The sequence below is a fragment of the Triturus cristatus genome, chromosome 3_2 (genome assembly GCF_964204655.1).
Source record: "Triturus cristatus chromosome 3_2, aTriCri1.1, whole genome shotgun sequence".
Taxonomy (NCBI): domain Eukaryota; kingdom Metazoa; phylum Chordata; class Amphibia; order Caudata; family Salamandridae; genus Triturus; species Triturus cristatus.
The window spans coordinates 685,523,497-685,549,331 of record NC_140584.1 but is presented as its reverse complement, the minus strand read 5'-3'; the positions used below and the strand labels follow the sequence as shown (position 1 = coordinate 685,549,331).

General features: G+C 47.6%; 1 protein-coding gene across 2 annotated transcripts in view; it reads right to left on the bottom strand.

Annotated features, from left to right (window-relative positions):
- The window catches only part of MAP3K13 (mitogen-activated protein kinase kinase kinase 13), a 408,282-nt gene that overhangs the window by 322,742 nt on the left and 59,705 nt on the right, over positions 1-25,835 (bottom strand). For both annotated transcript variants that reach the window (XM_085648731.1, XM_085648730.1), the window contains exon 2: positions 10,587-10,655. In XM_085648731.1, coding sequence (XP_085504857.1) covers positions 10,587-10,611 — 25 coding nt within the window. In that variant the 5' untranslated portion in view covers positions 10,612-10,655. The remainder of the gene's footprint in view (positions 1-10,586; positions 10,656-25,835) is intronic.

Below are 25,835 nucleotides of genomic sequence, written 5' to 3'. Positions count from 1 at the left end.
ATTTTCTTTCCTCCCTATTCTAATCTACTACTAGATCTTATCGCATGTACATTTACTCAGGAGACATTAATGGTAAGAATACTGTTGTAAAGGTTACTGAGGGTAAAATAAAATTGATGACCAGTGGATATTTGCCAGATCGTGTGTATGAATGTATATGGGCCCAAATGTGTGTTGTGTGTATGAATGAGTAGAGCTGGTAAACTTCGCTGGATCAGTACCTTATGGGGCAGGAAGGTCCATTGCAAGGAATTAACCAGGCAGACTGATTCAGACTTGAGAAAGAGTAAGCCAAAAGAGGCAGAACACACCTGAAACTAGACAAAGAACTACGTCTGTAAAATCAACAAATTCTGTCTGGAAACATATCATAAAAATGGGTCTGAAAGACCAAGCCATTGAACCCGGACCTCTCACTGACTAGTGTACAAGCAACACTCCTGCAGGATGTTGGAGAAGCTTCTGTGACGCATGGTCACAATCTCTGACAGATAGTTTGCCAACAAAGTGAGGCAACATCAAGGATTCCTGAGGTTCTGCTCAGAGCAGAGGATTTTGCCGTTGCTGATGAGAGTGAAGCACTGTGGGTGTTTCTGCAGAGGGAGACTGCCACATGGAGAGCCTAGCCTATCTGCCGGGAAGAAGAGGATCTGACCAGCAAAAAGACTGAACAAGTTCAACGAGCGACACCTACACTGCAAAGACTTATGGTGAGCCCCTGTATGAAGTGTGTGTGTTCCTGGTTGCCCGCAGCTGGCCCAAAGATGGTTTCTGCCCTTATCATTGGTCTAGGGCAGTTTAGTAGGGATGCTGGTGCAGACTGAAGCTTGTTGTACCTAAAGCATGAAGCCGTGCTGCTGTGCCACCTGCCTGTAACCCTGCAGGTTCCAAATAACTAAATGTGCATCCAGGAGTGGGGGATTGTTTAGGCCTGTGATCACTGCTACAGGGACTGGGTTTTCAGGGCCCAACCGCAACTCGTCCCTGAGACCACAGAGGTAACTAGAAGAAGAAGAAGGTAGAGCTAGGTGGGTGAACAAGCTGCTACCGGACGGGTGACAAATCCCCTTTGAAGGGAGTCTTTTTTGTTCTGCTGAGGTCCATTGCTCTTTGAGACTTTAAATTTGCACATAAGGATCTGTTAGCCTCCCCAAAAACAATAAGGGTACAGTAGGCATAATGTCGTAGTAGATTTATTTGTGGAGTATTGTGTAGTGAGTAGAATTAAGTACTTTTTCTCATTCAAAATAAAGCACTGGTTAGGTAAACCCACAGCTGCGCAACACATCCTCAACACAGGACCTCGTATCGCAGCCTTGCAGCTCCCCAGAATCACCACTGCGTAACACATCATCGACACAGGACCTTGGTTCACAACCAACAGCTAATCGGAACTGTCACTGTACAACGCATCTTCAGTTAGGGATCTTGCTACGCTCCGTAACCAATATTTAAGGTACTTTGTTCAGTGGGCAGAACTCGGTCCCTTTATCCAGCCCATGCTCCATCACAGTCAACTCAAACTTGTGACTTTGTCCCGGTACCCCGTGACCAGATAACCACAGTTGGTGCTTTGTGCTGTTCAGCACTATTTATACTTACATTTTAAAATTGCACATCTCCGATTTCACCAATTTAATTTTTGGCCTTATTGGTGTCAAATAATTATGTACATTTTACTCTATTTTCTAAATTGGTGTGAGATTTTTCTTGTGTTGTGTTTTCACTTTATTACCGTTTGTGTACTGCATAAATACTTTACACATCACCTCTAATTTAAGCCTGACAGCTGTTGTGGTAAACTACCAGGATGTTAAGCATAGGTTAATTTGTGATTCACTTGTGTTTCAGCCTGGCAGGCTTCACCCCACTCAACCAGTAACCCAATTTCCTACACCTACCCACTGAAAGTTCTACCTAGAGGAAGGACTATAAAAAGAGACAAAACCAATCAAGTACCACACTCTACAAACCACCATGCAGAAAGCAACAGGAAGCTGCGTTTATAGGGACACCTACTCAAAGGAAGACCTTTAATGTGCCCAGCTTAATTCACCCCCAATCACTAAAAGTTACCATCCAAAAAGTGTCAAGAAGTCCCTTAGGCCCCTGACAATCTGAAACTGCCCTTTCCTCCTTGCAATAACTTTCCATTCCATTGTAACTATTTGTGTCCCATTTTTCTACACAAAGCAACTTTACAATCATACTTTGAACAAAGATGGAAGAGTCAGGGGAAATCCACCTTGTTTTCGGAAGACTTTTCAGACATCTTCTATGAGAAAAGTGTAGGTCAAATAGCATTCGTCATGCAAATGATTTACTGACAGATTTGTCAATAGTACAGGTTGTTCCTCATTTGCAAACATACATTAGGAAGCCACACGTTTTGATAAATATGAAGATGCCTAGATGAAAATGTTTTTTTCTATCCTACCTGACATAATTTAGAATTGCACCCATACATGGACCACTAGCAGGTGAATGCTACCACTGCGAAGAATAGACACCATCTCAGCCGTGCCTAGCACAAAAACTACTCAAATAAAATGTACTTTCTCTTGTTGATCTCGTGCTTATCGAACAGATGTGAACATGTTTATTCATAAAATTGCATATGAAGGGGCTCGTTGCCTCTTTGTACATAAAGAAGGGGTGCGCTAATTGAAAACAAACTTTACATTTTATACCTATTTGGTCACACTCCCAGGGAAGTGCAAATTGCCAGCTCCTTTCTAACATTTAGTGATTGATTTTTCAACGATCGTAAGTAGTATTGTATCCAAATAATATCCCTGTTTTATTGAACATTTCAGAGATTTTTAGGTCTCGCGCTTGTAGCTGCATCCACCTTGCGGGAGTGAGCAGCGGCGCGCCACTGTAAGGGTGGGCGTAGTTCGCGAAGTAGCACTTCGCGAAGCTACGCAAAGTGAAGTTCGCACTACGCGAGCTACGCGTAGCACTTCGCGAACTGCGTAGTAACATGTTCGCACTGTGCAAGATGTTGTTTTCAATGATTGCACAGTGCGGACAAGCAACCGGCACTGTGCAATCATTGAAAATGGCATCTTGCACAGTGCGAGCTGTAGTTTTCTGCTGCTCGAGTAGATTTTTACTCGAGCGGCAGCTTTCTCAACGCGAACTGGTAGTTTCTCATCGCGAGCGGTCGCGAGCATACGCGACCCCTCGCAATGAGAAACCTCGCGTTGGGAATCTTGCCGGGAGGTTTATTTTCCATGCTCGCGATCGCGAACTTGATGTTGCTGATCGCGAACAAGGAAAAAGTCTCGCCGGGATGTCATTTTGCTTGCTCGCGGTCGCCAACCTGACGTTGAGGACCGCGAGCAAGCAAAAAATGACCGCAGCACTACGCAACACTACGCTACGCGTGTTCGCACTGTGCTACGTGCAGTTCGCGTAGTGCGAAGTAGCGCGAACTTCGCAAACTACGCGAGCATAGCGTAGTGCTTCGCCCAGGCCTAGCCACAAGCACGAGTGCAGTGCTTGAAAAGTGAAGACTGCTCTCCCAAGCGAATGCGCGCGCACACCACTCGCGGGCTCCATTTCCATTGAATACTGTTTTTATTAGCTTATTCTTCAGTGTTGCTAGAATCAACGTGTTTGAGGTACTTTACCTTTTGCCGGCGCGGAGCCGCGCTCTTCTTTCAGCACTTGAGTTTTTCTTCCTTGAGGCTATTGAAACACTTCGACTGCTATTACGCATGGTAACCACTAAATGGCATTCGTCCCGTAACATGGTCCACCGGCTGCTCACTGCCATGGAGAGAGCTTGACTCTGTTGTGGTCTGTTTGTCAGGGGGAGTGCCTTGTGCCCTTGTGCCTCCACGTGTCTCTGTGTGTGAGAGAGCTTACCCCGGCCATCCTGTAGTGTTCTGTTTCTCAGGGGTGCGCCTTGTATCACTGTGTCTCCGAGTTAGCTGGTATCCATGATTCCGTCTTGAGAGGAAGCCGGCCTCGCGTCTTTGCTGCTTCAAAGGCTTGTTTCTGTGTGCATGGAAGCCCAGCAGGCGCTCGAGGCCGCAGATGCGAGTGTGTTCATTGTGCGCAGCGGCGGCGGCTGGACTCAGTCCAGGATTACCTCAAGAGCCGTGTCCGTGTTCAGACGTCAAACGAAGAGGAGGGAGGGAGAGGAGGGAGCGATAATAATGAGGGCATCGATGATGCGATCAAAGGGGGGGGCGGGGGAGAGTTCGAGGAGGGGGAGTAGAGAGTCGGGGAAGGCCACACTGAACCACGTAAAGCACAGGGTCTTAGCTATGCAACTCACGCGAAAGCAAAGAGAAACGCATAACCTACACTCACTGAATGTATTTATTGGCTTGAATGCCTTTACAGTTCAGTCATCATGCAAGGTGGCTTCCTGTGCTGTGTGCACACAGTGTTTTTTGCAGTCGCTACACTGCAAGCTCTTATTAGCATCTTATCCACACTAAACTAGTCAAGGTTTAAGCATCTAAACACTAAACTCTATACCTCAAGGGTCTGGTAAGATTAAATCAACAAGATTAGTTCTATTTCATAAAAGGGAGAATATTGTTAACCTTTCGCAGTGCTACATGTAGTCGTTCTACAGGCTACCTGTTTGACAAAAACTCTGCCCTCCTCGGTTTTACGAGTTGTAGATATGCATGAGTTCTCAGATGCACAATTCTTTCCTTGTACAGAAATGCAGCAGCTGTGCTTTTCCATATATCCACATGAGACGAAAGAGAGTTTGCTGTTGCATTTCTTTTTCTCAATGAGGAATAATACTTGTCTTTTGTACAAGAAAACGATTCATGACTTGATGGGGCTGTGTCCTCCCTTATTTTCACCTTCATAACAGTTACTCCTTAACTTGTCCCGGGTAAATTTGAGGGTTTTTTCCCTATAGCAAGACAGTGTTCTCTTAACTGTATATTCTTTTCACTATGTAACCCCCGCTCATCTCTTTCAACTCCTTTTTCAAGAAGAGAAGTTGACTTTCCCTGCTTCAACACCAACTGCTGGATCTTTACGCAGTTCTAAATATATATATACTGTTAATTTGAAATTTACCATGCAACATAGCCAAGAAACAGTTGATTTCCTGGATATTAGAGTAACGGCAAAACACAATAAATTAGAGACAGATGTGTTCAGAAAAACCACTGCAGGTAACTCAGTTTTATACTCTAGCAGCTGCCATCCTCCAAATTTTAGGTGGAGTATACCATTTGGTGAATTCCTCCGTGCTAAGAGAAACTGCAGCACGGAGGAAGCATACGAAAGAAACGAAAAAGAAATGTCAGAAAGATTTCTAGCTAGAGGGTACCCACAGGGAATGATCAAAAAAGCAGGGGAAAAAGCAGATGACATCAAGAGAGAGGAGGCGCTTTATAAAGCACCAAAGAACAAACAATCAGAGACTGACTCACCAATCAGACTCATTACCACTTTCAATTCCCAGTCACATCAATTCCACCAAATAATCAAAAAGAGATGGGATATTTTGATTCAAGACAAAGTATTAAAAGAAAAACTTAGCCCACATCCTGCAATAACGTACAGAAAGGGAACCTCCATTAAAGTACATGATTGTCAAAAGTCACTTTAGTAACCAGAAACCTACTTGGCTGGAGAAAATAGGAGGCTTCAATCGATGTGGCAAGTGCAAAGCATGTAGCCACAGCGAAAATGTTAAACAAGTGGTCCTAGAGAGAACCCAAAGAAAATGGTACATTCGCAAGAACATTCAGTGCACTACAGATTATGTGATTTATGTAATCACTTGCCCTTGTGGCAAGTGGTACATAGGGTCAACTATTTTCCCGGTGAAAAAGAGAATTCTAGAACACTGGCGTGCTATTACTAATAAGGATTTTAGTTATAGCACGGCAAGGCATTTCTGTAATGAGCACAATGGAGATTGGACAAAGGCTAAATTCTTTGCCCTAGATACTGTTACTAAGAACCCTAGAGGAGGGAATAGGAACCAAGCCCTACGCAGATTGGAATCAAAATTTATTCTACAAGCTGGAAGTGTAGCTCCCTTTGGGATGAATAATGATGAAGAGATGCATGTACATCTTTAATCTCCCTATTCAGACCAGTGCAGCCCTTACCTTTCTACCTTTAGGAACTCCAGTTCCTCTTTTGATTTTCGAGTTGAGTCTCAATGTTTTATACATTTATATTGACTGTAACCATGTGTAATTAGTTACTGGAACAATTTTTCTTCTTTTCAAATTTTATAGGTATCTATGTTAATTGTTGTCATAGCATTGACGTTTAGGATCATATTTAAAAGAATTGGACTGTTTCAGTTGTACCTTATATTTAGCTTTGTCTCTATTTTTGTCTCTCCCTCTTAGACTGGACCTATGAAACCTACATGCATCACTGTCAGTGATTAGTAATACGAGCACGGAGATTCAGAGGGTTGTCCATAACCACCTTCTCCTTCTCTTTTTGGGAACATAGGACCATGGGCTATATTATTATTTTGCACCTTGTGATCCAAGCTAAGTGCACCCCAATTTGATACCAATAGAGGATGTCGGGACTATCCATGGAGACAGGGGTGGTACTATACCATAATGTTTCCATTTATATTTTTATGTTTTGGACATATATATTTTCTTTGTCCTAATATGCTATGACAATTTTCTTAAATAAGATAATTATAAAGATGTGATGAAAGAATGTAATATTGTTTATTTATTGAAAATAACCTAAGTTAAAGACACAATTACGTTTGGTATATCTTTTGTGAAAGTCTTTTGTTTATGCCCTTTGAGGTCTTCAAAAAGACTGAACTCTGAACCTATGGTCATGTGACCAAGAGCTTGTTTGCTCGAAACGCGTCTTTTTGCCCTGTGATTAAAGAAGATTATCGGAAACTGGATTTGTGTGGCTCCTTTCTTGCATCAGAGAAGGATTTGCGAGTTGTTTTGGAATATATATATATATATATATGCATCTTATTGCTGCAGTAGGGTTTTCTGACAAGTGCACAACCCTCTGTACCAGTCTGATGCTAGTGTGGGTGTGAACATATGAATGGTATGCAGCTCGTGGACTGTTTGCAGATTCTACACTCTCCAGTCCTGTTTCCTCCTACTTTGGAAATGCTGTTTATTGTGTTATGCCATCAGCGTTGGTACATTTGATGTCATATGTAAGTTATCATTGAGTATGTATGATGCGGTCTCTGGCACTGCAGTGTAAAGTGGGTGTGTAGCATCTTTAAAAGACAAACTCTGGGTTTCATTGTCACTTTAAGGTCCCCTTGACTGTGGGCTTTGCATGGATCTTGTCACATTACTTCTTGGTAGGGAACCAAAGCGAGCCCTCGACTGAAGCTTTCTCACTATGGGTTTTTTTGTGTCACACCATGGCAAATGGTGAGAGGAGTTGGCCTAACGGCTAGGGCGCTCGACCTCGAATCTGTGGAACTGGGTTCCAGTCTGGGCAATGACGCTGAACATCCTGTGATTCTGGGCAAATCACTTAACCTCCCCGTGCCTAACAAAAACAAGCATTGGCATAGCCAATAGGTCCTTAAGTGTTTTGTTATCCAGCACAATACCCTTGGTGCAACAACATCAGCTGTTGCATGGCTAAACACTTATAAGGTCCCAAAGGCGAGACCTATTGGCTATGCCAATGCTTGTTTTTCTATCGTGAGAGATGCATTGTCCTATTGGCAGCAGCACCGTTAGAAAAAGTTGCCTTAAACAAGATGTGTAGAATACCATTTTTTCCAGACTACAGGAGTAGGAGGTCCAAGCACTACTGTGTAAGTTATTACTCTGTCTTCCACTAGACAAGCACTACACTCAAAAGTTGTTTCTATACCTCCAGTTGTCAATGACAGCATTAAAAGATTAGATCATAAAATGTTTTGACCCTATCGAAAAATACAGCATACTCATACATTGAAATGACAACCACTTGAAGATTATGCAGCTGGAGTGTTTCCCACGTAAATATTGATTTACAACATTTGCCACAGGGTCCACCTTCTGCTGCATATTTTTCAAACTTCAATATACAACAATCTATTTCTAGCTCAAACTGATCAATAGTGACTACAAACATGTGCAATGCATGATGTAGTGCGGTGACAGGCATTTTGCTATAGGTTAACAGTAAACTGCTATTAATAGGTGATACTAATAACAAACTTTTATGTTTCAAGTTCATGGACTGGGAGAAGGCCTTTGGCTGCAGCAGCAACAATTCTTGATTTTGTAATGTAATTCAAGGTGGTGGAAATAATTATACCACCTTTTTCGTGAACATATACAGCTTTTCTGTTCATGTAAATTTATGTTACACCGAAGGCACTGTTCTCAGAATAGAAGTCTTTTTAAGAGGGGGCACAGAGAGTAGAAAAATATCCCTCATATTAATTCTCTTTTTGAAGTCTTGTTTGATTTATTACTTAACTTCAGAACGTCTAATGTGTAATAACTTTGAGTCTCACAATGCCTACTGTGGAGACCCTTAATTTATACATATGTAATGTCAAATACTGTTCTACTTTGGTGTTTCTTAATGGAAAAATGTGCTTCCAGAGGCCCATAGAGTGAAACCAAAATAGAAGGCCCGTTCTAAAACAAAACTGGGATATACAGTACAAAGTAGCCATATCTTTTATTACACGTAGACTTATCGTCTGCTTAGAGGAGCATTTATGTTTTAAACAAACTATTTTATTCGAGGGACAGTGTAAATGGTATTGCTATGTTTTCATGCAAAACAAATATCAGTAGTTGTTGGTGAACCACATCTCAGTAGGGTCTGGTGAATGTGTATACTTTTCTTTCTTCTGAAAAGTTTTATGTTGCGTAAGATTTCAACCGCTTTTGTAAAAACGCATTAAAATGGCAAAATAGCAACAAAATATGCTATATAATTTGTCTTTTCCTGTTGCATAATTTGGTCAACCCTGCCTCATACTTTGTTTGTCCAATGCAGCATGACTCCAGTGGCTCTGATTTACCAATCTTCAGCTAAAGAAGTATTTGAGTTTCTCTATCTATTCATATTTCCAAAGGTAGGTGGGAATCTCAAAATACTTCCTGGAAGACAGCTATACTTTGCGTACTGAATGCATATTCAAATGCCAATCACACTAATGTGTTCATAACATGGGCACTTTAGTAAATTTAACTCCTTGCAAAATGTGTAATGCAATTTGAAAAAAAGCTATAAAAATGCAAGATATGCACAATGGTTACAAAATAATAAAAACAGGTCTTCTAAATATGAACAATGTGGTACCGTAAAATATTCAATGTGCATATAAAATAATTAAACTTTTGATATAAATGCACAGTATTTATGGTATGCACAATAGTTTGCTGAACCTAAGATTGTTGGGAGCATTCTAATTTGTGATGCCACATTACACATATTTGCATGCCTGTGTCATGAGTTCCAAATTACCCCAGTAAAGTTGCAAATGACTGCAATTTACCTTTGGGAGTGATGTGGCATTGTACTTTCACCAGTGTATCATGTTGTCCCTGGATCTACATCAAGTGTAATTGAAAGTCCAAGATTACCACCGGGCAAAATGGTACTGTCCTTCTAAACATGTGCTGTGCTCCCATGATTTGCTTATAGACATGCATCCGTGTTTCTAGGCTATGTGCGTAGGACTGTGACTGATTACACATTTAACAATGATGAAGGGGATACTTATATTTGATTTCATTTTAACAGGGGCACTTATAAACCTCAAACCTAGACTCAGATGGCAGTGGAGCACCAGATACATACCAAAGTAAACATATACAACAAATATGAAGATACTTTTTCGATGTAATGTCAAGACAATAAATGCATTCAAATAAAGACAAACTGTATCACAACGGGTGAAGTGGAAGAAGGGAATCAAAACAATCTATGATGCTGTGAAGATTGTAAAGAGATAGGTTTTGACACCTTTCTTGAGGTGCAACAATGAAGGAACAAACCAGAGGTGCAAATGGAGGTTATTCGATAGTTTTGACTCATATGCCCATCGGTGTCTTTTGGATTTTGAGCCTGGCAAGGGATGTACCCTTAATAATGCGCGCATCACCAGGTACTTTGTTGAACACATGCATTACAAACAAGAGTTAAGCACGCAAAATATAGTTACCCATAAAATGCAATTCACACAAAGGGATCAACGGACACATTAGAAGCGTATTCTTACAACAGACAATACATCTCTCCAATTAAATTAATTGGCTAATAATTCAACCAACATCACTGGATACAATCAGCTACTTTTCATAAAAATATGCATTTTCAGGGCAAAAGGCTCCTGTACCAACAAAGGAAATATGTATGAAATGTCACTGAGCTTTCATGTCTCACCTACCAAAAAATATACAGGTTTCTGAATTTGACATACTCGCCCTGCAACCACACACCTCTACAAATCCGAATCAGACTCCCATCTGTAAAGAAAACATGTTCAAAGTCATAGCCAGGATTCGTGAAAGGCACTGTGATGCCATCATAACGGCAGACTGGGGCCTACACAGGTTCTAATTAACAATAATCTTAAGATTTTAATTTCACAGTCCAAGGTTTGTCATTCTCACCTGTCTCGCGGGTGGCCTTTGGCATTCTTGCATCCACAGATGTGTTTGAAGAATAATCATGCTCCACCCCTGTTGAATTTCGTATGACCAGTTAATGATTTGAATGCAATCTGCATGCAGCTCATGAAAATACACGATTTCTTTGACTTGTCATAAACTCATAAGTCAAAAGCACTTTGCACAAATTATTAGCTATAAAACACATCTGTACACTGCACTTTATCCCATCAAAGCTGCCTTGATCTTTATAAAGGTCAGATGTTATCACACAAGTCGATGATCCTGAGTAAATCCCCTTATTTCACATCAAATCCGTCTTTCAAAGGATAACTACACATGCACAGAAAAAATATAAGCGAACACTTTGGGGCCCATTAGCAAGGCGGTCAGAAAACCGCCCGGCGGCATTGTGGAAAAACCGGTGGCCAAATCAGGATGATCCGCCAAAAAACACCGACCGCAGCGGAACGGGGCCAAGAAAAACCGCCCGTAGCGGGCGGGGATTGCCAAAATCCCAAACGTAGCTACCAACATTACCATGGGGGCATGTGTACAAGTAGCCAGCACTCCAACTCTCACCATGCCCCCTGTCCCACAGCCTAGCAAGATGGAGCCCTACCCCGACCCCCAACCCACCCAGAAGCATGTGTCAGCCATTACATTACCCTCATCAAAGTAACAGGTAGGTAGCCATCTTCCCTGGGAGTGTGTTTGTGGGTGGGAGGCCTGTACCACTACTCCCACCATGCACCCTGTCCCACACCTCAGCAGGATGGAACACTCCCCCACCAGAAGCAGTTGGAAGCCATTGACGTACATCAAACAAACTGACAGGTAGGTAGCCATCTTCCCTGGGAGGGTGTTTGTGGGTGGGAGGCCTGCAGTACCACTCCCTCCATGCCCCCTGTCCCACACCTCAGCAGGATGGAGCCCTCCCTCCACCCAGAAGCAGTTGGAAGCCATTGCAGTGCATCAAACTAACTTACAGGTAGGTAGCCATCTTCCCTGGAAGGGTGTCTGTGGGTGGGAGGCCTGCACTACCACTACCACTCCCACCATGCACCCTGTCCCACACCTCAGCAGGATGGAGCCCTCCCCCACCCCACCCAGAAGCAAGTGTCAGCCATTACATTACCCCCATCAAACTAACAGGTAGGTAGCCAACTTAATCTTCCCTGGGAGGGTGTCTGTGGGTGGGAGGCCTGTACCACTACTCCCACCATGCCCCCTGCCCCACCCCTCAGTAGTATGGAGCCCTCCCTCCACCACACTCAGAAGCAGTTGAAAGCCATTGCAGTACATCAAACAAACTGACAGGTAGGTAGCCATCTTCCCTGGGAGGGTGTTTGTGGGTGGGAGGCATGTACCACTACTCCCACCATGCCCCCTGTCCCACAGCCTAGCAAGATGGACCCCTCCCCCCCACCCCACCCAGAAGCAAGTGTCAGCCATTACATTACCCCCATCAAACTAACAGGTAGGTAGCCATCTTCCCTGGGAGGGTGTCTGTGGGTGGGAGGCCTTTTTCACTACTCCCACCATGCCCCCTGCCCCACACCTCAGCAGGATGGAGCCCTCCCTCCACCCCACCCAGAAGCAGTTGGAAGCCATTACAGTACACCAAACAAACGGACAGGTAGTTAGCCATCTTCCCTGGGAGGGTGTTTGTGGGTGGGAGGCCTGCACCACTACTCCCACCATGCACCCTGTCCCACACCTCAGCAGGATGGAGCACTCCCCCACCCAGAAGCAGTTGGAAGCCATTGCAGTACACCAAACAAACTTACAGGTAGGAAGACATATCATTCGGGCTTATGACACCACTGAGCAGGATGTAAGCCTCCACCACGCACACACACGTGTCACATCACAAAGCCAAATGCGAGAACGTAACAGGCAAGTAGCTAGTATGTGCACCCACACATTTGTCACAAAATAAATGGTGCCATATGACAACACCAGTCCTCCCATTGCACTAATATGCACACCGACCCCATTGCCACGCACAGTGTGCACACAGGTAAGCTAAGGAAACTGTCACAGCAACCAAAGTGTGACACACCAATGCACACGTAGAAGAACGTCTGGGCACAATCATGCACAGCACCTATTGACATGTGCACTGCCATGGGGCAAGTGCAACAAGGACCATTCGAAAAATACAAAAGCAATACAAATCAAGATATACACATGACAGAACAAAGGTATGCAGGAGAGGACAATGGCCAGTCCATGGCCAGATGAGACGCCTGCCAGATCAGACAAATCAACAAAGAGTCCTCAGTGAAAAACAAGTTGTGCCAGTCCCTAGATGGCAACAGGTCCCTGTAAACATAAATAATGCACGGGTCGCATGGTATGCCTTGACACCTCACACCATGGACAAGTAATGCATGTACCACTGCACAATGTCAGGAAGCACAGTAGTGCACATAGGAAACATTGTGATGATCAGTCAATTGTGCAGTGTACAAAAAGTGAATGACACACAGATAACACAAAGCTTGCAGGGTGCACCTCAATGACCATTTCCCATCTGATCCACAGGTGACCAAGAACTCTCTGCAGAGGACAACACCAGCAACCTGCTAAGCCAGTCTCCCCCCCGGTACATGGACTCTCGGATGTTGACTCCCAGGATTCTACGGACGATGAGCTCGAAGCCGGCCCATCTGGTGTACCACGGAGCAACAGGTCCCAGGACCCCATCGTCCCCCCAACCACATCTGCGGTAAAACCAACTTCACTGCAGGCCCCCGCTGTTACGGCCTGTGCAGCCACCGCCACCACCACCAGTGCTGCCTGCAACACCCTCCCTGTCCCAGAGGATGACCACCCCACACCACCAACGGAGGAGGGCAGGGAAAGGATGTGGGTGCCCACAGCGGTGAGGCAACAGGTCCGTGGCAGCAGGGTAGGTGGGAGGGGCAGGGTCACCCACAGACACCAGGAGGCTGTGGCCCAATCCCTGGAACACATCACCAGAGTCCTTGGCGCATACGAACAGGCCCAGGGACGAACGGGCCGGTTGGACGAACTCTTGCACAAGCTCATCCTGCTGATGAGGTCCATCGACACCCCCATGGGACAAATTGTGGACCTCTTGGGCCAGCAAGTGGCGGTACTGAGGGACAGGCATGCGCCACAAACAACACCTCCACCTCCCTCTGGTGGGCTGCAGTATGACAGTTCACCATCCTCACCTGCGCCCACAGAGAGGTGCGAGTCCTCGGACCCCACTGGCCCTGCAGCAGGGCCCCCCTGCCAAACGACTAAGGGGCCATCCTAAGAAGACCCTGGGAGTATCTGGAGGCAAAGCACCTGCCAAACGCCAGCCACGGAGCCAGCCATGATGGCAACCCTCTTCACCACTGCATTGACTTTTTGGACTGTCCTTCCCCACACTGCCTTGTGAATGGCATCTGTCTGTTGGACTGGGTCACATCAATGTGGTGACTACTCGATTATCTCATTTACCATAACTATCAACTCACTGCTCCACCACCACCTCAATGGAAATGTACCCCCCTCACATGTCACCATTGCAAATTAAATAGCCTTACACACATGTTGTCATGTCTGCTCCATCTTTATTGTAGGATGTACAATCTTCAACAAGATCAAAATGTACCAGGAGTATGGGCTGTATGTAGGCAAGGAGAAGTCGAAGGCACCTAGGGAAACACAACAGAACAACATTCACTGGTCTGGGTGTGGCATCACAGAGATCACACAACACCTACCATCCAGATAACCCAACATGCACACGTCACAATGGGCAACAAGTGTCAACATACACGTCCTGTAGATGTTCCCAAATGACCTGTCCCAGAAACATTGCCAACCACTGCTGAGTCTACAACTGGCTGCTGTTACAATTCTCACATACCCTTTCACAACAACAGCAATATCAGCAGACAATGGGTATGTTGTACATTGTCATCCACCTTCAAGTGAAGTAGCGTGTGATGAGCTGGTCAACACCTTCCTCCTCTTAACTGTCCTCATCACTGGACACGGGTTGGTTTGCAGGCTGGGGCCTTGGGTCCTTACCATCATCCAGGAGCAGGGGAATCTCCTAGCGAATGGCTAGGTTGTGGAGCATGCAGCATGCCACTACAATCTGACACACCTTCCCGGGCGAGTATGCCAGTGCACCTCCGGTCTTGTCCAGGCAGCGGAAACGTGACTTGAGCAGACCAAAAGTACGCTCCACTACACGACGTGCCCTCCCATGGGCCTCATTGTAGCGGACGTCAGCCGGGGTCCTGGGATTCCGCAGTGGGCTCAGCAACCAGGGACGGTTGGGATATGCAGTGTCTCCTACGTATGACAAACACAAATAGACATTGCAATGTCGCTGGGGCAGAGGCCAGCAGGTCACACACCCAGCATGCCATATGACTAGGCATACTCACCCACAATTCATGCACGCTCTGGAAGCAGATTAGCCATCAGTTGGGGCACAATGCTGTTCCGCAGGATGTAGGAGTCATGGGCCGAGCCTGGAAATTTGGCACACACGTGGGAGATGATCATATTTGCCAGGCACACCACTTGCACATTTATGGAGTGATAATGTTTGCGATTCCTGTAAATGTACTCACTTGCCTGTGGTGGCACGAGCCAGACATGGGTGCAATCAATGGCACCAACAACATTGGGGATGTGTCCAAGGGGATAGAATTCTCCCTTCACAGCTGGGAATTCAGCACCCCTGGGGAAATTGATGTATCTGTCCTTGTATATCATCATGGCGGACAGTACATCACGCAGCACCATGTTGAACATCGGTTGTGACATCCCACCAGCCCTGGTCACTGTCTCTTGGAACGATCCAGTGGCAAAAAAATGCAGGGCCACCATCACCTTATAAGTAGGGGTGAAAGCTGTTGGATATGTCCGGCGAGGCTGCAGGTGGGGTTCCAACAGATCACAAAGGGTTTTTAGGGTGGCTCTATCCAGACGGCATTTCCGGATGATCACCACATCCTCCATGTCCTCCAGCACCGTCAAGTGACGAATCAGATTTGACCTCCTCCTATTTGAGATGAAAGTGGACACATGTCAATGCAATACATCATGAGATGGGCAAGGCATCTCACGTTCTGGATGTCACAACAACAACAATGCCTGCCATCAATATTGAGTAACAGACCAGCTTACATGTAGGGACATCTTCAGCCACACAAAGGGCACACCTGTCAACTTACACAAAAGAAGTACCTCAAACACCACCTTGGTCAATGTGAATGCACATAGGGATATGGCCACATTTCAAATGGACACGTCTGGGAGTGTAGCATCCAGCATATGTGTGACAAATCAACCCCACTGTCTCATACCCAGCTGCTGTACCTGTCACACCTTCATGCTTCATTTAAACCTGGCACACATCAACAACACAATGACCAGAGTTGGCGCAGAAATAACGATTGTGTGCATGAGCAGACATAAGAGGCCATGCAAAAAAGATCATCATTCATTGAGACGAGCATTGCTGTGATTGTCACTGCACCTCAACACATTGACATGTGTACACATTGTAGATTCCAGGACAACACTGTCCTGCCTACCCGACCATCAAATCCATAAGTGACATGTGAGGGAGTACAGGCCAATCTACGAAATCACATACACAAACATGGCATGTGTAGTCACCAGTGGAGTAAATGGAACATTGGCATCATGTGCACAATGATGTGCCATTGACCATGTGGGCACTGTGCACTGTTGATGTTTGCCAGATGGCCATTGCCATTGTATGGCACCCATATCGCGGTAGCTACCGCATGGCCCCGGCGGTGTGTCACCAGCACCCCCATTCACACAAGTGCAGTAGTGATAGGCATAGGGACATGGGGAAATGGCAGTTGGCATACTCCGCACCCTGAATCGCAGTGCCTCGTATCAGTGTATGGCACCCATATTGTGGTAGCTACCACCTGGCCCTGGCGGTGTGTCACCAGCACCCCCAGTGCGGTAGTGATAGGCATGGGGACATGGGGAAATGGCGGTTGGCATGCTCTGCCGCCTGATTCGCGGTAGCTACTGCCTGCCCCCGGCAGTGTGTCACCTGCACCCCCATTCACACAAGTGCGGTAGTGATAGGCATGGGGACATGGGGAAATGGTGGTTGGCATGCTCCACCGCCTGAATCGCGGTAGCTACCGCCTGGTCCCGGCGGTGTGTCACCAGCACCCCCATTCACACAAGTGCGGTAGTGATAGGCATGGGGACATGGGGAAATGGCTGTTGGCATGCTCCATCGCCTGAATCACAGTAGCTACCGCCGGGCCCAGGCGGTGTGTCACCAGCACCCCCATTCACACAAGTGCGGTAGTGATAGGCATGAAGACATGGGGAAATGATGGTTGGCATGCTCCGCAGACAAAATTGCGGTAGCACACACCTGGCCCCTGCGATGTGTTGCCGCTATGGAGCTTGCCCTAGAACCAATGGGAACCTTGATTGCAGTGGCATGATGCAATTTTGAAGATTGCGGTAGGCGTGCTCCGCCACGGCAGAGGCGGCCATTGGATGCATTTGAAAGAGGCAGACCAGGACCACCAATTGCTGCAGCCAGGCACCTTTGAAACAACCCCAGGGGGCTATATATGTGTGGGAGTGAGCCTCACATTTCCACTGCTCCCAGGGACTGCTGCCAGACACCCCTCACCTGCTGCTGTCTCCAGGGACTGCTGCCAGAGACCCCTCACCTGCTGCTGCCTCCAGGGACTGCTGCCTGAAACCCCTCACTTGCTGCTGCCTTCAGGGACTGCTGCCTGAGACCCCTCACCTGCTGCTGCCTCCAGGAACTGCTGCCTGAGACCCCTAACCTGCTGCTGCCTCCAGGGACTGCTGGCTGAGACCCCTCACCACCCAATTCCCCCGCTGTTGTTTCATGTCCACAGTGATGGCAAGGACAGAGAAGATCCGTGCCAGTCCCTTCACGAGCGAGGAGCTGGAGGTCCTGGTGCTCACACAGTACCCAAGGCTATATAGTGCCCCAAATGACATGGTAAGTCCTCCACAGTAGGAGGGTAGGGCAGGGGGGCACACATGTAGTTGGACTGATACAGTATGTGCCTGGGAGTGTGGGGTTGTGTCATGCACTGCCTGACATTCTATCTCCAGGGGGAAGGTGTGTGTACACAATGCCACAGGTTTGCCTGCCTGCACATGTATGTATGAGTGACCTGTGTTGTGTTGTCAGCCAAACAGTGACGCAGAAGCATGTTCATGCAGGAGTCAGGACAGTGATCGCTTGGCTGAATGGCTGTTTGTGCCCCTGTAGTCCATCTCAGTGTGAGCCCAGCTGGCCAGCACAGTCCCCGCCCACAAAGACAAGGACACATCACTTCACTTACAGAGTATTACATCAGTCTTTTCACATTGCACTCCAGCTATGGGCCATCTCAGCACTGTAGATTGCCCTGTGAAGAGGATTTGGGATTTGTGAGATCATGTCCCTTAATGTGACATCCATGACACAGTCACCTATTCACAGGGCAGGGACATTGAGGGCTGCGCAGTCTTGGACACAGTGAGTCTACCCCCAAATACAGGTTGATATGTGATGTATGTGTTGCTCAACCCAGCAATGGACTGGAGATGTGGGCAGGCTACATAGGTGTTTCAGTGCTGGCATCCTGCATGTGTGTGAGATGTGCAGGGACTGTGTTCACCCTCACACCTGCATGCATTTACATCAGCTTTTCCCAAGCAGATGTATCATGTGAGATGTACTTTAGTCTCTGATAGACATATTGTTGGATTTGTGATGAGTTTGTATCTTGCTGCTATACTGATAGTTGTTGGTACATAACACTGTGTCACTGATCATTTCCCCCTCTTGTCTCCCATGCCTGCTGCTCAAGGTACACCAGCGTAAGCCCTTGTGGAGGGCCATTGCAGACAAGGTGCGAGCTCTGGGGGTCTCAAACCGATGGCGCACCCACTGCCACAAGAGGTGGGACGACATCAGCCGGCTGGCAAAGATCGTTGCTGAGATGACCTTGGGGCTGCTTCCTCGCACTGGGCGTTTGGCACGGCGCAGCATGACACCACTAATGGGGCGCATCTTGGCGGTGACACAGCCAGAGCTGGATGCATGTTTCAAGGAGCATCAGCAGCAAGCCAGGGGTGAGCATTTGGGAGGGTGACTTTGATTGGGAGTGGCTGCATGTGTACAGAGCCTGTGCCAGTGCTGGCCTGTGATGTTGGTAGTGTGATGCACTTGCATGTAAGTGGCTGCTGGGCTGGGTGCCGGTGTCATGCATTTGCCACTCCTGTACTTAAGAAGGTGATTTGGATGCTGTGCATTCCCATTCCATTCCGAGTTGTGCTCTTCAGGTTTCTTCTGCTTTGGGGTAGTCTTGGGAATCCCATGGGAGGGAACAACAGTGTGCCCGATCTGACTGTGCCTTCATCAATGCTTCCACTGCATGCACCCAGATTGGGGAGGCCTAGACATCTGACAATAATGTGCACCAGTCTTTTTTCCCCAAAGAACATGGTGGGTGGCATGGGCTAATGGCCATTGTGGACTGTCATGTTTTAGTCTGTGTCTGTGTTGTCCCCTCCTGTTCCATCCAGATCTGTCATTGGCAACAAGTAGTGTGCCCATATCATGTCACTAGGTGTGCTCAGAGCTAGCTGTGTGTCTTGTTTGAACAGAGCCACAAGCAGGGTGTTGTGCAGTGTGGTCATCACATGGCTCACTCATGCCTGAGTTTCCAGTTTTCACACACTGTTTGAATCTACATAGTGAGTTGGCACGATGTGATTGCACAGGGTGGTGTGCAACATGTAGATTTGGTCATCTTTTGTTATGCATTACTTGCATATGTTTGTTCTGTTGCTGCAATTGACCTGACCCTACATCTCTCTCTCTCATGCAGCATCTCCTGTGGTCACGGAGGGACAGGAGATGGACACCAGTGGGGGTGAAACTAGCACAACAGCTGCACAGGAGCCCAGTGACACAGATATCACCAGCGCCTCAGAGGGGGACAGGAGTCTGCTGGAGGAATCCCAGCCTGAGACGCAAAGCACCATATCATCTGATGCCAGCGGGGATGCATCCATGTTGGCGGGCACAGGGAACGGGGACTCTGCATCGTCTTCCACCACACAGTAGCCACTGCCCACCCTCCCAGTCACTTCCTCTGGTGCTGCCTGTATCCGCCTCAGTAAGACGGGAAGAGTGTCCACCCTTGGCACCGCTGCCCCTGCCCCTGTCCCCCCTGCTGCCATCACTGCTGAGTCTGTGGACCTTTTGTGCCAGCTGTGTGTAGGCCCAACAGCTCTCCTCAATGCCTTCATTGACCACAACAAAAAATTGGCCCAGGTGGTTGCTTTCATGGAGGGCATACATTCAAATGTGGGTGGGCTGCACCGGACTGTCCAGGCTCTGTCCTCAACAGTGACGTCTGCCCTTCAACAGGCACATACTCACAGTCCAGCTTCGGTCCCTTTGTCCACCCCCCTGGCAGTGGCCACGTCTGACGATAGTGACCACGGTCCACATACATCAAAGTCACGATACGGCACACGAAGTACACAGCAGCAGCAACCCAAGTGGTCCCATGCGCAGACACCATCCCCACAGAAGACCAAAGCCACCCCAGAGCGCAGAGAGAAAAGTCCGTCAGGTGACACCAGGGGATAAAAAGCAAAGCAGTAGACATCAGGCACACATGCTTCAGAGGCATCCCAATCCAAGGACTCTCCAGCCCCTAAAGCATCTCGCAAAGAGAAGCATACAGTGTCTGTGCCCATCAAGGAGGTTGTGCATGCCAAGGGTACACCTAGGAAGGGCTCCAAGGCAGAATCACCCACCACCATGACTCCCATTCCGTGCCCAGTGAAGCAGGGGAAGGAGGGCACTGTAGGGGTGACACCTAGTAAACAGGGGAAGAGGGGGGCAGAGGCGAAGCCAGGCAAAGCTTACCGCTGGGTCCAGCACATCACCAGAGGGGGTACCAGCGTCTGCACCTGATGCAGCTTTGGTAGTGAGTGTTCCTGTTGTGTTCACATCACTTCCCATTGCTCCAGAGTCAGCCAAGCCATTTAGGATCCCCAAGAAGTGGAAAGGCACCGTTCCACAATCTCCCAGCCACACCGTGTCTCCCGTCTGCATGACTCCGCCTCCATGTGCCACTACACCACCTGGTCCAAGGAGACCTCCGGCTTGCCAAGCCACTGATAGCTCTACCTCAGCTGTTCCGCTCTCTCCCCGGTCAAGTGCCCTGACAGTCCCCGAGACACATCCAGCTCCCAGTCCGCCTGACAGACAAGTCTGAGTGTTAGTCACCCTCACACACCTGTCTCTCACACACATAGGCCTGTACTGCACATTGTTACCTACTAACTGTGTTGCTGACCATGGAAAGGTACAGTTGCACACATTCCCTGTGCAGCTTCTCATGGGCATACTTTGCACTTGGCCCTGGCCACTGGACTTGCTGTTTTGCCCTTGCCTGTGCAGCTTCTCATGGACATACTCTGCACTCTGCCCTGGCCATTGGCCTTGTTGTTCTCTGCTGTTTTGCCCTTGCCTGTGCAGCTTCTCATGGACATACTCTGCGCTCTGCCCTGGCCACTGGACTTGCTGTTTTGCCCTTGCCTGTGCAGCTTCTCATGGACATGCTCTAAACTCTGCCCTGGCCACTGGCCTTGTTGTTCTCTGCTGTTTTGCCCTTGCCTGTGCAGCTTCTCATGGACATACTCTGAGCTCTGCCCTGGCAACTGGCCTTGCCTGTGCAGCTTCTCATGGACATGCTCTGCACTCTGCTCTGGCCACTGGCCTTGTTGTTCTCTGCTGTGTTGCCCTTGCTTGTGCAGCTTCTCATGGACATACTCTGAGCTCTGCCCTGGCCACTGGACTTGCTGTTTTGCCCTTGCCTGTGCAGCTTCTCATGGACATGCTCTGCATATTGTGCCTTGCTCTTCTCTTCTCATGGTGCCTATCTGTGCAATATGTGAATAAAGACAGTTGCTCCTGTTGTCTATTTTGTCAGTGTCCTTACTGAATAAAGTTATTTTGCTGTGTGTATATGGTTTACTGTGCCACATGGTCTGTGTGCCACTTCGACATAGTCAATGTTTGGTCTCACTTAGTCAAATTTTTTCAGGGGTGACAGGGTCTTCAGTTCTTCCTGACCCAGATACTTGTGGGGGCAATGGTGTCAATTTTCAATGGGAAGCAGTTGTCATTTACTTAATTTGTTCATGTTGGCTAGATTGTACATGTCAGGTTGGGGGGCACTGCCAACACAGAGTGGGTTTCTGCACACAGTATTGCAGGCAGGCTGGCCAGGGTCATCATGTATGTGTATTCTTCCTTTATGTGTGCCCAGTGGTGTATGTGTGTGGTCATCTAGTGATGGCCAGTCATCCTAGTCCCATGGCTTACTTTCCATGTGTGCTCTTGAATGGTCAGGTAGTGTGTAGTGTGGAGGGGGTGAGTTTGTGGGGAGTGTTGATGTGTGCATGCCCCTGCATTGTCAACTACACACATGTCACCCAGGAGCTGTATGTCTGTTGTTTTGATTGTTCAGCCCTGTGGATGTGGTTGTATGCAAATGTGTGAGTTGTAGGTTGTGCACTGTGCAGTGTGTTGGTGTGTCCTTGCAGTTCTGTCTGACTCCTACTTGTTGTTTTTGTCACTTGTGAGTATGCAGAGTGTGTGACTGGCAAGTCAGTGTTGTGTTTTGTTGCACATCCATGTGTCTTGTTGCTGTTTGTGGGGACTGTGCAGACCTGCTGTTCCACACTGCCATTGTGGTTGTGTTTTCTCATGCATTGCTGTCACATGGTGCATTCTTGCCTCCAGTGTGGCATGTTGTTTGTGTTGTCATACCATCCCCTATCTGTGCTTCAGATGCCTACCCATTGTGGGTCTGCACTCCCTCTCTTTGTGTATGGTACACTCCTGCCACGTCCCCGACTGACATGAAGTACACTTCACTCTGGTGTCAGCTGTCCCCTTGGTTTCCATGTGTGTGTGCCTCCCCATCACTTCATTTGTGACACTGTGCTTTGTGGTGCAGTTCTTTGACCCGGGTCAATGTGTCACTCAGGGTATTTCACCAATGGGTTGTATGTGATGTTCTGGTGCTGTTTGTCAGTCATGGTTGCTCCTATGCAGTTCAACCGTGTGTGCTGTCCAGTCCTCTGGTCAAGTTTGTTTCCACCTTTGTGTCCCAGACTTGTGCATCTGTTGGTGTTGTGTTTGATGTATGTGTGTTGGCTGTGTTATTGCTTCACTTCCTGGGTGTGCTGTTGTCTTTGTGCTGTGCTGTATGGTGTTGTGTGGGTCGATGTTCTGTCACTGAGGTCTGTGTGTGGCTGGTCTGCTTGTTGTGCACACACTGCTTGTTGTGCATGCAGTGCTGTGTATATATGTTGCCTTGTCATAGCCTGGTGTGCATCCCCTGCTATCCTGCTGTGTTTGCTATGTGATTTTTCTGCCTGTGCATCTGTCATTTGTTTGATGTGGCTGTGTTGTTCTGTGATGGTGCACTTCTTGAGTGCGTTGTGGTATGTTGTCTGTTCATTGTTCCTGAGTGATGAGGTTGTGCACTCCTGTTGCGTCTGTGCTCCCATTACCTTTCCACAGTTAAGCTGCACAGGGCATGTGTGGTCTTGTTGTGGTTCTGTGTGTGTTTCTGTTGGGTTGTGTGTTTGTGTGTTGTTTTTGTGCTGACATTTGTTGTGGCATCCCTGTGTGTGTGTGACGTTTGTGGCTACCCCAGGGTGTGTGATTTTTTGTGTGTGTATTGACTGGCAAGTGTTGCCAGCCTTCAGTGTGTTGTGTGCTGCTGGGGTACTCCTGTGAAATAGTTGTATAGATGTGTGGCTGTTCACAGTTTGTCTTCAGGGCCTTCCTTTCATCCTTGTGCCGATACATGGTTAGCCTTGCTGTCTCCCTGTGTTGTTGCACTGTGATGTCTGTGGTTTGACTCACTGACTGTACCAGCCATGTGTGCTTTGATGGTCTGAGGGTGTTGTCCTCTGTTCCTTGTCTTGCATGTGATGTACACATGCTTGTTGTGTGTCTCCATGACCTTCCATTTGTGTGCAGCCCACTTTGGCTTTCCTATTTGTTGTGCTCCATTTCTGTTGGCATGTGGGGTGTATATGTGTCTGTGTGTCAGTCTGTATGTGTGACTATGCAGGCTTTGTGTCCATTTGAATGTTTGTTCCTTGTATGTGTTCATTTGGTGCTTGTCCTCATTTTTGTTTCCCTGAGTGTGGTGGTGTGTTTGTTTCCCTGGCCCTGTGCTGTGTGTTCTTGTGCAGCCACTCCTGCAGTGTCTGTCTCCCTGGTTGTTTGTTGTGTGTTGCAGGGTGTGTATTCACCTGGCTTGTTGTTGTGGATGGGGTCCACAGGAGGGGCACATGGCATGTGCCTTCATGGGGTGTGCTAGCGTGTGGTGGGAGGGGGTGTGGCCCTCTGGTCTTTGTGCCCTGCCCATGCCTGGCACGTACCCTGCCTTCTGCATTGTGCGCATGTATTTCCTTGTGTTCACCGCTGCGGTGACGTGACCGGGACATTGCTGCATGGTGGCGGTAGCTGTGTGTCCAGGATGCAGAGGGGTGACTTGGTGGCACGTGGGTGATATGTGGGTGCCCTTGTGGAAGTGTCCCTGTCCCCACCAGGGTGTCTGATGTGGATTTGGACCCTGTGTCAGCCCATGTGTTGTGTTATTGCGTACCTGCGGCAGCGGCCGCGGCGGTCCATGAGTTGCTGGTGATGTAGCAGGTACAGCACCGGAAAAAACACGTAGAGCAGGATCCATGGCGGTTGTGACCGGGTGGTGTGGACCGGGTGGTGTGGACCGGGACTACGCGATCTGTTGTCGAGCTTCCGCCGTCTCTGGTTGGGTGGTTTCTGCGGTGCGTCTGCTTGTTTGGGGCATCCTAATTTGTGGAGCGGGACGGACGTCATTCCGCACGGCGGAGAGTCTCCATTGGCTCCCACCGCCGTGGTGGCGGGCGCACTTTGATGGTGGTGCGCATCACACCGCGGGGGTCGGGAAATGGGCTATGTTTGGCCATACTAATATGGCGGACATGAGGACCGCTGCTCGCAGGTGGAAAAATGCATTTTTGTGCACCGCGGTGGTGCCACCGCCCGACATCCTAATGGACCCCCTAGTGTGAAAATCCCAAACACTTCTCATGTAGGTGTTTTTCAGCCTGGCCCCCTGCACATCTCAAGCAATGGAGTATTTATTATAAAGTACCATCTGGAAAAGATGATGTGTGCTCAAACCTGAAGAGCTTGTGGACCTTCTAGGGCCAGAGGAGATGAAAGGCTCAAGATGAGAGAAACCAGCAAACTTCCAGTACTGCTCTGACTTCAATGCAGAAGCCATCACCTCCAGGACACCAATCCCGGGTGGAGAATTCACAATGTATTATCAAATAAGGAAAATGCTTTGACTGCAAAATGGGACTTGATTGACAGGAGCGTTAAGCCCATAGTGAATTGTTTCAGGACAGAGAAGCAGGTGAAAGTTGCAGGTCAAAGTAGTGAAAGGAGAGTGGCTACACACCTCCATGTTTGCCGCTACATAGCGCTAACTTTGCCCGTTTTACACTTATTCCTTGATGTCACCCAGTTGATTTAGCACCTTTGTCTGTTTTTTGCATCCTTTGTGAAGTAATTATGACAAATTTCCCTCAAAAGAGAAACCCCATTTCTGACTCAACATATGGTAAGATGTTTAATAAGGCTAAAAGTTCTGTAAGAAAATATTGATATTTATAGTACCAAAATATACCACTCAAGACACTGTCTTGCTCGTCTTAATGCACACTCCTTGATAATAGTCATCCTATAGGAATCCATGACTTCATTCTTCCCAAGTTAAGTTAAATGTGTTATGTATAACAGAGACATGGCTACAAGAGTGGTATCGGGAAAAAGAAAGTAAGGTTCAGTTGAATCCTAATGATGCAAAAAGATAGGTGTCGTTATATGGAATCCACGCTTTAAACGGTACTGTGGCCAGCGTATATAATCAGCGCTACCCGGTATGGATGCGGGTTCGTTATGCTCCAAGGCTATCGGATAAACCCCGAATGTGCCAGAACCCTGTAAGCCCCTCGAGCGATAAACCCGCACTGTGCTCCACTGAGCTGCGTTTCCTGTAGCATCACTACCTCTGGGTGAAGTAGTTTTATATGTTGTGACACAAGTCCACGTTTAATTTTGTCTCCCAGTCCATTAACGTT